At 43.9% G+C, this 14,819-nt stretch overlaps 1 protein-coding gene across 1 annotated transcript; it reads left to right on the forward strand.

The window, feature by feature from the left end:
* The first annotated feature begins 6,512 nt into the window (after window positions 1-6,512).
* On the forward strand, window positions 6,513-7,914 carry LOC129085695 (bystin-like). Its single transcript, XM_054592122.1, is given in 1 exon segment — window positions 6,513-7,914. A coding segment is annotated over 1 exon segment (1,308 nt). The 3' UTR covers window positions 7,821-7,914.
* The last annotated feature ends 6,905 nt before the right edge of the window (window positions 7,915-14,819 follow it).

The raw sequence follows: 14,819 nt of genomic DNA on the forward strand, positions 1-14,819 counted from the left end.
TATTTATGTGATGTATCACGTTTACTGATTTGCGTATATTGAACCATCCCTGCATGCCTGGGATGAATCCCACTTGATCATGATGGATAATCTTTTGAATGTATTGCTGGATGCGGTTTGCCAATATTTTGTTGAGGATTTTAGCATCTGTGTTCATCAGCAAAATTGGTCTCTAGTTTTCTTTCTTTGTAGGGTCTTTATCTGGTTTTGGGATCAGGCTGATGCTGGCCTCATAGAAAGAGTCTGGGAGTCTTCCCTCCTCTTGGATTTTTTGGATTAGTCTGAGAAGGACAGGGGTTAGCTCTTCCTTAAATGTTTTGTAAAATTCTCCTGTGAAACCATCCAGCCCTAGGCTTTTGTGTGCCGGGAGTTTCTTGATTACTCCTTCAATATCCCCACTGTTATCGGTCTGTCCAAGCTTTCTGTTTCTTCCTCCTTCAGTGTTGGAAGATTATACTTTTCTAAAAATTTGTCCATTTCATCAAGATTTTCAAATTTCTTGGCATATAATTGTTGATAGTAGTTTCTGACGATCCTTTGTATTTTCTATCTTTTTTAGGTAAGACTGTATTGCTATGAACTTCCCTCTCAGAACTGCCTTTGCTGTGTCCCATAGGTTTTGGACTGTTGTCTGTTCATTTTCATTTGTTTCCAGAAATTTTTTGATTTCTTCTCTTATCTCATTATTGACCCATTCATTCTTTAATAGTCTACTGTTCAGTCTCCATGAGTTTGCAAGTTTTTGAAGTTTCTCTTTGAGGTTGATTTCCAGTTTCAAGCCCTTGTGGTCCGAGAAAAAGTTTGGTATTATTTCAATGTGCCTGAATTTGCTGAGGTTTGCTTTTTGTCCTATCACGTGGTCGATCTTTGAAAAACTGCCATGAGCATTTGAAAAGAATGTGTGTTTTTCTTCTTTGGGATGTAAGGTTCTATATATGTCAGTTAAGTCTCTTTGATTCAGTGTGCCCTTCAGTGTCACAATATGTTTATTAATATTTTGTGGGAAGATCTGTCCATTTTTGACAGTGGGGTGTTGAAATCCCCTACTATCAGTGTGTTACTGTCTATATCTTTTTTGAAGTCATCCAACAATTTCCTTATAAACTTGGGGGCTCCTATATTGGGAGCATATAAGTTTACAATGTTGATGTCTTCTTGATAGATTCTTCCTTTAAGTATTATAAAGTGCCCCTCTGGATCTCTTTTTATGGCCTTTGTTTGGAAATCTACTTTGTCTGATACAAGCATGGCAACCCCGGCCTTTTTCTCTTGCCCATTTGCTTGGAATACTTTTTTCCATCCCTTTACTTTCAATCTTTGTAGGTCTCTTGCTCTGAGGTGGGTCTCTTGTAGGCAGCATATGTGTGGGTCATGTGTTTTTATCCATTCAGCCACCCTGTGTCCTTTGATTGGGGCATTTAGTCCATTCACATTGAGAGATATTACTGATAGAAATGTACTCATCTTTTCTCTTTGTACCTGTGTTCCTCTCTCTCTCATTCTTTTCCTTAATCTTCTTAAACCAGTCCCCTTAGCATATCTTGGAGTGCTGGTTTGGTAGAGATGTATTCTTTAAGCCTTCTCTTGTCTGGGAAACTCCGTATTTCCCCTTCTATTTTAATTGAGAGCCTTGCTGGGTAGAGCAGCCTTGGCTGTAGACCCTTGCTTTTCATGACTTGGAATATTTGTTGCCATTCCCTTCTGGCTTGTAGTGTTTCTGTTGAGAAGTCAGCTCCTAGGCGTATCGGGGCCCCCTTGTATGTTTATTTTCTCCTTCTCCCTTGCTGCCTCGAGGATTCTCTCTTTGTCTTTGACATTTGCCATTTTAATGATGATGTGTCTTGGAGTGGACCTCTTTGAGTCCCTCTTGAGTGGGGTCCTCTGTGCCGCCTGGATTCACGAGAGCCTTTCTCTCCTCAAATTAGGGAAATTTTCCATCATTACTTTTTCAAGGAGGTTCTCTATCCTTTGATCCTCTTCTTCTCCTTCTGGTATCCCTATTATATGGATATTATTGCATTTCAGGTTGTCCTGCATTTCCCTAAATGCCTCTTCATTCTTTTTGAGCCTTTTTCCCATTTCTTGTTCTTTCTGGGAGCTTCTTTCTACCTTATCCTCCATCTCACTGATTCGATCCTCGGCTTCATCCAGCCTGCTTTGGATTCCTTCTACTGTGTTCTTCAATTCAGAAATGGTATAGTTCATATCCTCTTGTGTCTTCTTGATAGTTTCTATGTCCTTTTCCAGGTTGCTATAGTGTGCTGTAAAATCCTGCTAGTTTCTCTGCAGTTTCTCATAGTTCTCTTTGAGCTGGCTGAGCTCATTGAGCTTCCTTAGAACCATTGTTTTGAATTCAGTATCTGATAGTTCCCTTGCCTCTATTTCAGTTAGCTCTCTCTGTGGGGAGTCCCCTTTTCCACTCATTTGGGGGGGAATTTCTTTTTCTTCCCATTATTGTGAGAGTCTGTTAAGTAATTTACTTATTTTTTTATTTATTTTTGCATCTGTTTCAATTGGGCTGTCTAGATTTCCTGACTTTGTGGATTAATCTTCTCTAGTTGTAGGTGGATCTTTTTTTTTAGTATGTATGTATGTATGTATTTATTTATTTATTTATTTATTTATTTATTTTTCCCTTTACTTTTCTTTCTGGGCCTGCCTCTGATGATGTCAGTTGTTGACCCTATATGACCTTGGGTTGTTTGTTTGAGCCTTCCAGGGCTCTCCTGTCTGTGTCTGACTCCTGCTTGGGGCAGCTCTGTGACCTCTTCGGTAAGGGCTGGACTATTTTTTGGGATTGCTCTGCACTCTCTCACTGGCTCCTTGATCACGCTCCTTGGCGCGGGGCAGGATCCCCCACCCACCTGGGCTAATGAGTGCCTGCCCCAGGCCAGGGGGCTTATTTGCAACCTCGCATACTTGTCTGGCCCCGCTGGCAGGCGAGCTCCCCGGCACTGGTCAGTTTAGGGTCTTCTATTGTGTGTTTTCCCTGCTTCTGGCTTTTTGGGTGCTTTGCTTGCCCTCGCCAAATGGAGACTACAGAAATGGGAGGAAGTCAGCCCCAGGACTCTCCGGTTAATCCTGTCTCCTGTCTCTCCTCCAGGGACTCTGGGCAGCTCTGTGACCCTTTCGCCCTGGATCTACTATTTTTCTGAGCCGCTCCGCAATCACAGGCCGGATGGGTCAATTTACACCTACCCTTGCCGCTCTGTGCACTCCCTTGCAGGCCATTTTGGTGCCAATCTGTGGGAGGCCTTGCCGGCCGGTGCAAGCTTTCACCAACCCTCGCCGGTCACTCATCGCAAGTGCGTGCACCTGCACTGGGTGGTTTTGGGGTGTCTATGTGTGCTTTTCGGCTTTTGGCTCTTTGGGGATGTGGCCTCTTCCCGCACAAGGGAGACTACGGCAAGGAGAAGGAGTCGGAACTCCCCGGTTCCGCCTCCCGTTCGTTTCCCAACGCCTCCGTTTCTAGTCTCTCTTCAGGGGTTTCCGGGCAGTTCCGTGACCCCTTCAGCCAAGAATCCACCCCCTGTATGGACTGCGTTTCAATCGCGGGCAGTCTGGTTCATGCGCCTCCTGCTTCTGCCTCTTCGGGGTCACGCCTTTCCAGCCCACAATGGAGACTACAGAACGGGGAGGGAGTCAGGACTCCCCGGTTCCTCCTCCTGTTCTTTCCCCAACACCTCCGTCTCCAGTCTCTCCTCAAGGCTCTCGCAGCCAGTCTGCATTCAGCCCCCCAGCTCACATGCACAAGCTGTGTTCGGGGTGCACAAAAGGCAGGTTAATTGATTCCCTTATGCCTGAGCGAGATGGGAGCTGCAGAGTGGGAGGTGCCTCTTCACCGGGGCTCCACCGGTCGCCATGTCAGTTCTCTTCACAAAGTTTTCCTCACCAGTCTTTTCCCAGGCACCAGCTCACCCTGCTGCCGCCTCTACCCAGAGGATCAGGGAGGGTGGCTGCCATTGCAATTTTTGCGTTGGCCCTTTAAATGTCTCTTTGCATCCCCAGCCACCTGTCTCTGGCAGAGAGCACCCCTAAGCTTTTTGGGGTTGGTTTTGTCTGTATTTTCTTGGTTTTAGCTGCTGTAGTTTAGTGTAGTCCCTGTTTTTGATTCAGGCCCCGTTCTTCTCGGGGGAAGCTAACTGGCCGTTTCAATGGCCCTCTGGTGCTAGTGCCCGTGGGCACCCAGCCCACCCTCTCGAGCCTCCACCGCACTTCTCACCCGTTGGGATGTGTGAGAGTCGAATCCACAGTCCGCGGCTCCAAGGTTCCTCTCCCACTATAGTTCCATTGTTTTCCAGGTGATTATTCCACTATTTAGTCACAATTCTAGTTGGGTCTGGGGAGGAGGTCAGCGTGACTCCCATTCACTTCTCCGCCATCTTAATCCTCCCCTCAAATTCTTTATGTCAGGCTGTGTAGAGCCCCATGCTTGCTTTTCCAAATCATAATGGAATTCAGATTTCAGAAATCTCTTTTTATCAGCATTCTCTCTTCTTTACAGGTAAAAATCACAGAAAATATAAATAAAGTGCATTTAGTGCTCATATCAAGTTGAGGATTTCCAGGAAGGAAGAGGTCCTGCAGGAGACTGAAGAGCACTAGAGGAGGGGGTTGTTTCTAAATGGGTCACTCTTTTCATTTCCAAAGAGAAGTCATCAGTCTATTCACTGGTTGGGAGGAGACAAATAATGTGCTTTGCTTGAACACATAATGTAGCAGTTGCCAGGACTTTATTCACTTTTAACTTAATTTTATGTGTGAGTATTTAGTACTTGGAAATGATACATAATTCAAAATCATATGTAGAAAATTGAATTTTCCCCCTTCCATCCACATCTAGTAGCTACCCAGTTTTCTTCTAGAGAGGCCCACGGGTTCAAGGGCTACAAGCCATTTTGTGTTATCCTCTTTTTATGTAGAGGGGGGCTTACACTACTACACTGTTCTGAACTTTGCATATTTACTTCTCAATATACCCTGGAGATCACTCCATACTCATACAGTTTATTCCCTTTTTTTCCCATAGCTATAAAGTATTAGCATTTCAGTTCTTTCTAATCATTGGCCATTATAACTAATAACTTTATAGATATGCAGTTTTGCATGTGTGCAAGTAGAGATGTGTAAAAAAAAATCCTTGAGAGAGACTTGCTGAGTCAAAGTATTTATAGTTTTGATAAGAACAAATTGCTCTAGTCTCCCAGTGCATTTTGAAAAGCTAGGCTAACCAGGAGGGCTGGGCCTGTGGGGAGAGATGGAGTACGTGCGGTCTTCTCCAAGTATGGACTGCCATAGGTCAGAAGTCATCTACGAATTCTCTTCAGGGCAAAAGATAGAAGGGTTGATACATTAGTGCTGAAAGACAAATATGGAAACAATACTGTGAAGACAACAAGCAGTTTTTTGGCCATCACTGATTGGTTATATATACTACTGAAATGAATGGCAAAAATGCACTCTGGGACATGGATGGAAAGGTGGTGTGCCCTGGATGGCATGATTGACTTCATTCACTGCAGGACTGATGATCCTCCAACAGCAAAACCACTGACAGCTCATAAAGTCATTGGGATAAACCATAAATTCAATGTGAGTGGCACTCCAGAGCAATATGTACTTTATTTCACCTCTAGAGATTCAAGAACGGGTCCCACCTTTAACATCTTAGAAGTAAAGACAATAAAAAACAATTTAAACATATAAAATATGGGGCTTTTCATATAACACTTTTACTGCTTACTCATAACTTGATTAAAATTGATTAAAAAATCAAATTGCTGCTCTATAGAGATTGAAATTGATTTATATTTCTTTCAGGAATGTACGATACACTTTTTTTTTTACTTTTCCTCCCACAAAGTGTGTTGCTTTTTTTTTTTTAATCTCTGTCTATCTGATAGGTGGAGAAGGGTATTTCTGGAGGAAATAGATGGAGGGATATGAGAAAATAAGACTTGCTAGCAGTTCAAAAATGTTGAAGCTGGATGATGGTTACAGGTAAGGGAAGTTCACAGTATTATTCTGTCTAGTTTAGTACAGACTTGGAATTTTCCTTAGTAAAAAACTTGTTAAAGAGTCATTTCTTTATATTGACTTTTCCAAGACCTGCCTATATAAATTCTTTTCATATTTTTATATTAAATTATTAAGATATTTTCTATTGATTTATAAGGGGTATTTCAAATATTAGGAAAATTAGCCCTTTATTTGTAAAATAGTTCCTACATATTTTTCCTGCTTTGTTCTTTAACATTTGAACTTTCAAAGAAAATTATTTATTTGAATTTAACAAACTTTGTTTTATGATTTCTATGTGCTATATAAAATTAGAAAGACTGTTCCCATGTCAAGATTTTCTTTAATTTTATGTGTTCTGTTTAGTATTTTCACTGTTTTAACCACTTTACATTAAAGCTATTCTAGATCAAGAAAATGAATGGAGAGCACAAGCGCACTTAAGAGTTCTCCGTGCCCACGTGTGAACTTTCCCGGCAACTTTTTCGAGAAAAATGCCCAAATTCAAGGTGGCTCGCGGAGTGAGGGGTCAGGAAAAACACGCACCCCTTGCCGAGCAGATTCTGGCTGGCGACGCGGTGCCGGCAGGGGTCCGTGAAAAGCGGTAGGGTCGTGGAACCGAGGGAGATGAAGAGTATATAGGGCCCCGGTTGACCCGACGGATTTTGCAGCAAGCTCGGCAGCAGCAGGAGCTCGAGGCCGAGCATAGGACTAGGGGAAGGCCCGCGGCGCCACGGGAGCGCATCACGCGGCTGGGTCCAGGAGTGCCACAAGATGTATCAGATGACGAGGATGAAGAGTGGCCTACCCTGGAGAAAGCTGCCACAATGACAGGGGTGGGCCACCATACAGAGGTGGTCGTGGACCCTGAGGATGAGCGTGCCATTTAGATGTTTATGAATAAAAACCCTCCTACCAGGCGCACCCTGGCTGACATCATCATGGAGAAGCTAACTGAGAAGCAGACGGAAGTTGAGACAGTCATGTCCGAGGTGACAGGCTTTCCTGTGCCCCAGCTGGACCCCCAGGTCCTGGAGGTCTACAGAGGAGTCCGGGAGGTGTTATCTAAATACCGCAGTGGGAAGCTGCCCCAGGCATTTAAGATCATCCCTGCACTCTCCAACTGGGAGCAGATCCTCTATGTCATGGAGCCCGAGGCCTGGACTGCTGCTGCCCTGTACCAAGCCACAAGGATTTTCGCCTCTAATCTGAAGGAACGCATGGCCCAGTGCTTCTAAAACCTTGTCCTGCTCCCCCGGGTACGAGATGACATTGCTGAATACAAACGACTAAATTTCCACTTCTACATGGCACTCAAGAAGGCCCTGTTCAAGCCTGGGGCCTGGTTTAAAGGGATCCTGATCCCACTGTGTGAATCGGGGACCTGTACCCTCCGGGAAGCCATCATCGTGGGTAGCATCATCACCAAATGCTCCATCCCTGTGCTGCACTCCAGTGCGGCCATGCTGAAAATCGCCGAGATGGAATACAGCGGTGCCAACAGCATCTTCTTGCGACTGCTGCTAGATAAGAAGTATGCACTGCCCTACCGGGTGCTGGACGCGCTGGTCTTCCACTTCCTGAGGTTCCGAACGGAGAAGCGCGAACTGCCTGTGCTCTGGCACCAGTGTCTCCTGACTTTGGTCCAGCACTATAAGGCAGACCTGGCCACAGAACAGAAAGAGGCCCTCCTGGAACTTCCCCGGCTGCAGCCCCATCCACTGCTGTCCCCTGAGATCAGGCGTGAGCTTCAGAGTGCAGTCCCCCGAGATGTGGAAGATGTTCCCGTCATCATGGACTGAGGAGACAGTCACTCATCCTGGTCTGAGGGGCGTGGGAGGACCACAGGATCCTTGTTTGGTGACTAAAGGTGGCACAGCCTTTACAGCTGAAGACCCACATTTGGGCAGTGATGGCTCACGGGTATCTGTGACTCCCCAGTACCTGACAGGGAGGACTGTGGTTCTGGCTGGCCCCCTCGTCCATTCTAGGCCATTGTTCCTGCTCAGTTCTGGAACCTCTTTGAGTACTTTTCTTTCAGGCTGTGGTGTCACGTCACTGGGATGTGTATAAAAAACTAGTTATTTATTGGGAAAAAAAAGAAAAAAGAAAAGAAATGGAGCTAATATTTGAGACAGAGATCCAGTTTTTTATTATTTATTCTTAATTATATCTTATTGATTTTGCTAGTACAATTGTCTTGATTTTTCCCCCCATGCCCCTTTCCACCCAGCACCCCTCTCTCCCTCAAGCTATTCCCACATCATTGTTCAAGTCCATGGGTCATATGTAGGTTCTTTAGATACTCCATTTCCTATACTGTATTTACATCCCCATGACTATTCTGTAACTACTTGTTTGTACTGTTTGATCTCTTCACCTCTTCACCTATTCTCCCGTACACCCTTCCCATCTGGAAACTATCAAAATGTTCTCGATATCCATAATTCTGTCTCTGTTCTTGTTTGCTAGTTTGTTTCTTAGATTCAACTGTTGATATATATGTATTTTTTTGCCATTTTATTGTTCATTCTTTTGATCTTCTTCTTTGTCTTGAACAAGTCCCTTTAATATTTTGTATAATGATGGTTTGGTGAGGATGAACTCATATAGTTTTCTCTTGTCTGGGAAGCTCTTTATCTTCCCTTCAATTTTAAATGATGTTTTTGCTGGGTAGAGTAATCTTGACTGACTGTAGGTCCCTGCCTTTCGTGACTTTGAATATTTCTTGTCAATCCCTTCTAGCTTGCAAACTTTCTTTTCAGAAATCAGCTGACAGTCTTATGGGAAGTCACTGTAGGTAACAAATTGCTTTTCTCTTGCTACTTGTAATATTCTCTCTTTATGTTTGACTTTTGACATTTTATTTATGATGTATATTGGAGTGGGCCTCTTTGCATTTATCTTGTTTGGGACTCTCTGTGCTTCCTGGACTTGGATGTCTTTTTCCTTCAACAATTTAGGGAAGTTTTCTTTCATTGTTTTCTCAAATAGATTTCCAAATTCTTGCCCTTTCTCTTCTCCTTCCGGTGCACCTATGACGCAAATACTGGAACACCTGAAGTTGCCCCAGAGGCTGCTCACCCTATTCTCTCTTTTTTTGGATGCTATTTTCTTCTTATTCTGATTGGTTGTTTTTTGCTTCCTTATGTTCCAAGTCATTGAGTTGATTCTTGGCTTTCTTCACTCTACTGCTGTTTCCCTGTAAGCTGTTCTTTATTTCAGTTAGTGTATCATTCGTTTCTGAATGGATCTTTGTACACTGTTGAGGTCCTCACCATGCTCCTTGAGCATCCTTATAACCAGTGTTTTGAACTCTGCATCTGATAGATTGCTTACCTCCATTTTGTTTACTTCTTTTTCTGGAGTTTTGATCTGTTCTTTCATTTGGGCCACACTTCTTTGTCTCCTCATTTTGGCAGCCTCCCTGTGTTTGTCACTGTGTATTAGGTAGAACTGCTATGATGTTCTGTCTTGGTAGCATGGTCTAATGTAGGTGTTCTGTAGAGTCCAGTGGCTCAGCCTCCCCTATCACCCAAGCTGGGTACTCAAGGTGCACCCTTTGTGAGGGCTGAGTACAGCCTCCTCTTGTAGTCGAACCTTGGTTGCTGTTTGCACATCAGTGGAAGGGATTTACCCAGACCAGCCAGCTGCAAAGATTGTCTGCAACCACTGACCACCAACCTCTGCCTTCAGTGGAGGATCAGCTGTGCAGGGGCACAGTGGCAGTGCTCCAACGTGGACTGTGGCTGTCCACTGGGTGCACTGGCCCTGAGGTTTCCTGGGTGGTGCAGGCCAAGGTCAGCCCCAACCTGTATTTTGCTCAGGACCACCCTGCCTGAGCTATAAAGCAATCTGAGATGGCTGCTACTTGTGCTGGGCTTAGAGATTCCCAGGTGCAGTGAAGCTGTGAACCTAGGCTGGTTGCTGCTAGTGCTGGGGCTAGTGCCCCTTAGCAAGAGGTACAGAGCCAGGAGGCTCACTGAGGCTCTGTTGCTTGTTTGAGAGGATTTAGGAAGTTGTGGAGCATGAGCCAAGACCAGCGATTCATATGGAAAACGAGCTTGGGTGGGCCCGTGAGTTGGGTGGTGCGTAGTGTGTGAGGATCTCCAGGGCAGGGCTAACAGTGTTAGCTAGGTTGGTGGAGTCTCAGATATGGCACCTGTCTGCTGGCTCTGTGGCTCTGTGGCTGTGTGGGGAGGGCTCAGAAAAGGGACAATGGCATTTGCCTGCCTTTCTGTCTGGGAGAAAGCTCTCCCCTGGCTCTCCCCTTGATTCCAGACACTCAGTTCCTCCCTCTATGCCACTGGTGCCTTTCAAGCTGCTACTCCAGTGCTGGAGCCTGAATGAGTGGATCTGAGTAAGTCCATGTGTGGGTTCTTTAAGAGGAACTGCTTGGGACTCCAACAGTCTCTTTCACCAACTCAATCCCTGTTGGTTTTTGCCGCCAGAAGTAATGGAGGTTTATCTTCCTGGTACTAGAATCTGGGGCTGGGAGGGGCTTGTTGTGGGGCTGGGACTCCTCACTTCCAAAATATCCCTCCCTAATTTTTATTCACCATATGTGGATATGGGACCAATCCATTCCTTGTCTGTGCCCCTCCTACCAGTTCAGATGGATGTGGTTTCTTTAATTCTGTAATTGTCAGACTACCATTCAACTCAATTTTCAACAATTCCAAGTGATGGCTCTTCTATATTTCAGTGGTAATTTCAGTGTAGTTGTATGAGGACATGAGCTATGTTTACCTATGCTGTCATCTTTACTGGAAGTCACGGATCCAGTTTTATTCAATGTTCATCTTGTTGTCCTAACATCACTTATTATTACAACATCCATTTATTCTTCATGGATTTCACATTCCTGTTATCAAACACTGGAATTCTGGTGGTATTAGGGACTACTCATTCACCAATGCCTCCCACAATTTATCTGGTTGGAAGAGTTAAAACCCATCATTTATTTCTCTTATCTAATTGCATTGGCTAGCACCAACAGGATACTAAATAATAATGCTAATTGTGGATATTCTTTTCTTGTTCCTAACTTTAATGAGAATATTTATATTTCCCCATGAAGCATAATGCTAAATTTGAGGTGGAAATAGGTATCTTTCATTTTAAGGAAGTATACAGGTATGGCTCATATCAAACTAAAGTATTCAACTATTGCTAATTTCCACTCCAGATTTTCAGTAGCTTAAACAAATAAAAGTAGGGTTTTGGTTTGGTTTGGTTTGGTTTTGATTTGTTTTAATGACTCAAATGATAGCCCACCATTGATCATAGAGCACTACAAGGGCTCTGCTCTCTGCTGTCACTCAGGGACTCATGCTCCTTCTCTATACTGGTTCTTACATCTCTTAGAGCCTCAGAAGCCTCCTAGAATCTCTGCATATGGATGGAATAAAAGAGGAGAAACATGTAGGCAATTGTGTGGGAGATGTTCACAGGCCAGGCCTAGAAATGTCTGATATCATTTCTTTTCACACTTCATTGAAAAGAACTCCCTGCAATAGAAGCTGAACAATGTTGCCTATCTTTGTGTTCAGGAAGGAAAGGAAACAAAGTTCAGGATTTGTTTTTCCTATTACTGTCCACCTATATGCATATTCACCCATATGTGTACAAGTATGTATTTCAATGTTATCAGTCAGGACTTGATAGGTTATGCTGGAGTAACAGACAACCTAAATATCTCAGCTTCTTTCCACTAAAGACCCATATACCAGATGCATGTCAGAGGACTGTCTCTACTCATCCCAGTTATTCAGTGATTCAGATTGATGCAGAAACCAACTAAAACATGTTTCCATGATAGCTTTGACAGGTGAAGAAAAAGATACAAAATTAGGCACAGTATTCTGTTGACTAAAGTAAGTCACATGGCCATAACTGACTGCCACAACAAGGAAATACAAATCCCCCATGTGCTTGGATGTAGAGATGAGCCAGATATAAGTGAACTATGAAAGTACTTACCCCACTTAATGTGTATAAAACTATGAATCAGTGTTCTGAAACCTATCTCACATCTAAACCATAATTGTTTTCATGCCTGTAGACATATATAAATGTGGCTGGAACACAATGAAATGCACCTCAATCCAAAGATAATATAAAATATTTAAGAAGATGTTAAAACCTTGGTTTACTTGGCCAATATCAATACCACTATCCACTAAATTCAAACAGTCTGTCTAAGAAAAGTGTATCTGCATTTGTTTATTGTGAAATCCGTAAGTCAATCTAAATGGATTCAGCTAAGCCATTCCACAAATCTCTATTCTGTGGATTAACATTTACTGCGGCTAAAGATTTTAGTGCAGTTGGAATCTATCAAATGCCATAGGCCAAATCTAAACTCTGTTAGCAAAGGTCAAGATTCGTGGAAATTAAATACAAAAAAAAAGTCTCTTAAAAAGTTACATTTTCAATAGCCTTCTTCAAATTTTGAAATGAATTACCCTTTTTTTCCTTAACATACTATTAGGTACAAAGTTTTACAAGAAAGCATTATATTCCAAAGGAAGTAAACCAGTCAAGAAATGTGGATCGAATTCTTACTATGTACAACAGCTCTTGGAATGTAGGTAATTTGTTTCTCCATTTGCAATCATTACTCAAGATCTAACCAGAATTTCACTGGTTGTTGGATGAGCCAGAATAGGTTAGCATGAAACCTGAGTTGAAAGTGCTATTTGGAATTGATGATCTTATAAAGTTTGTCAAGTACATAGTAGATGTATTATAGAATAATTATTACTCTATCAATAGCTTTTCCCCACATTTTGTTTCTTCAAGTATTATTTCTGGAAATAGTGACCCCACTCTCACCACATGTTTGAGCACATGATCTGGGGTAGGCTGTAAAACCTTCTGTTAAAGAAGAGTGAGAGGGCTTCGGGGAATTCTGCCTTAATTTCTGGAACTCCATTTGCTCTCCTCTGCCTTTTTCTGGCCTTCATAAGGTTCACCTGTGTCTGAAGTCTGCATTTTCCCCTCATTTGCCCCTTCAACTAACATTACAGAGAACTGCTATATCCCAGATTCTATACCAAATCATGGTGATGCAAGGAAGAAAAAAAGTTGTCCCCTATCTTTGAGAAAGTCAAGATCTAGTAAGAAAATGGAAATTTAAATTAAGGCAACATGCAGAAACTGCTCCACAATGCTTGGAGTATTGTAAACACTGCCTCATTTACTTTACTTTTCCAGATTCAACAGAACTAGCTCAAGCCGCACCTACAGATTGCCAGGAATGTCAGGATCACAAACATGTACTTTCTTGTCCTCCCCTGGATTATCTGGGGATCCTGGAAGGCTCCAGTGCAGATTTATTCTGAGTAAGGAAACCCCTGTCATCTCCCAGCTGGCTGTCTCTTGTGACCAGGTTCTCACTGCTCCCTACCCCGACTCCACTTCAGTGCTGGCCCCTCATTTGTCAGCACCGCTGACCCATGCTGCAGCCAGTGGGGTCCTTCAAGAGAGGTGCTCTGAATCTTTCTCCACTTCCTCTGCTAAATACACATGGGTCCCCATCATCCAGTTTCCTAGGGCTGTGGCTCTAGGTACTCATTCCTTCCAGATACACTTCCTGCATTCTCTTCCATGATCTGACTTCCTAGAGGCACATGGCTTCAGACTCTTCATGGAGTCCACCACAACTTGAGGATCCCCTCAGTGGCATGACAGCTTTCCTTTTCAGTCCTGGAAACAGTTGTTGAGCTGTGCTGTGGCTATACAGAGAGCACCACTGGGGTGGCCGCTCCTCCTGGGTCGGGCAGCAACCGCCACATGGGGTGAGGGGGGATGGAGCATGCCACAAGGAGCATGGTGCTCCCTGAATCTGAGGGAAACCAGCTGGGGCCAGCTGAGATGGGAGCAGGGCTCTGAATTCCACAGAGCCTGACCCGGGGTTGTCACAGATAAGGAGAATAAACACGAATTGTTGCAAACACTTCTCTGTGTGCCGGGAGAGCAGACATAGGCACTTTCCTCTTAGTGGAGAAGCCCCGTGGCACATCCATATAGTGGGGAAGGCCCTGAGTCCCTTTGTCCAAAGGCTTTTATTGAAAAGGCTATCAGTGGGGCTAGGTAACAGGAATGCACAGGTTATCTCATTACATCAGTATGTGAATGTTTACATAGAATAGATGATGTTTCGAAGAAAACAAATGGCAGGAACACACCAATTTTCATGGGTCTGAGAGGAAGATGAGTAAACATGAGAGCATAGTAAACATAAAAGCGCCTAAGGGTATAGGGCTAGAGTCTGTGAATAATGTAATTGTCTTTCTCATCATGAGCTAGCTAGAGCTTTTGAGAGAAGAACAAAGCACACTTTAAAGAATTTACTTTTAGGCCTGATTTCACTGGGAACCACCAGATCTGGTTTAGGGCTGATTCCTGTATTATTTCTTGCCTGAGCCAGGCATGTGGAGGGAGCCACCAAGAGACAAGGAGACTGCTTTCAGCTGAAATGAGGGCTCCGGCCATGTCCAAGCCAAGCAGTATGGGCCTTTTTGTTCTTTCTCCATGTCTCCCAATTTCTTGTCTGCTGCCCATACCAGTGGATGTCTGTCTTAGGTTGCACCTCCATTGAGGGGTCTTACCGGTTATCAACAAGCGACCATCACAAAGCAAAGCAGAGAGGCAGGAGCTATGCCCCTGCCAGGGAGGACAGGTTATGTCTCCTCGGGAGCCTGTTTCTCCAAGGCCTCCTGATTATTTCCAGCCTTGGGGCCCTCCAGCCTGTCAGCAGGGTTACAGTTCCTGAAACCAGACAGGGCATTTCCCAA

Source organism: Pteronotus mesoamericanus, unplaced genomic scaffold (assembly GCF_021234165.1).
Source record: "Pteronotus mesoamericanus isolate MK-2021 breed Mesoamerican mustached bat unplaced genomic scaffold, CSHL_Meso_final scaffold_31, whole genome shotgun sequence".
In the NCBI taxonomy this organism is placed as follows: domain Eukaryota; kingdom Metazoa; phylum Chordata; class Mammalia; order Chiroptera; family Mormoopidae; genus Pteronotus; species Pteronotus mesoamericanus.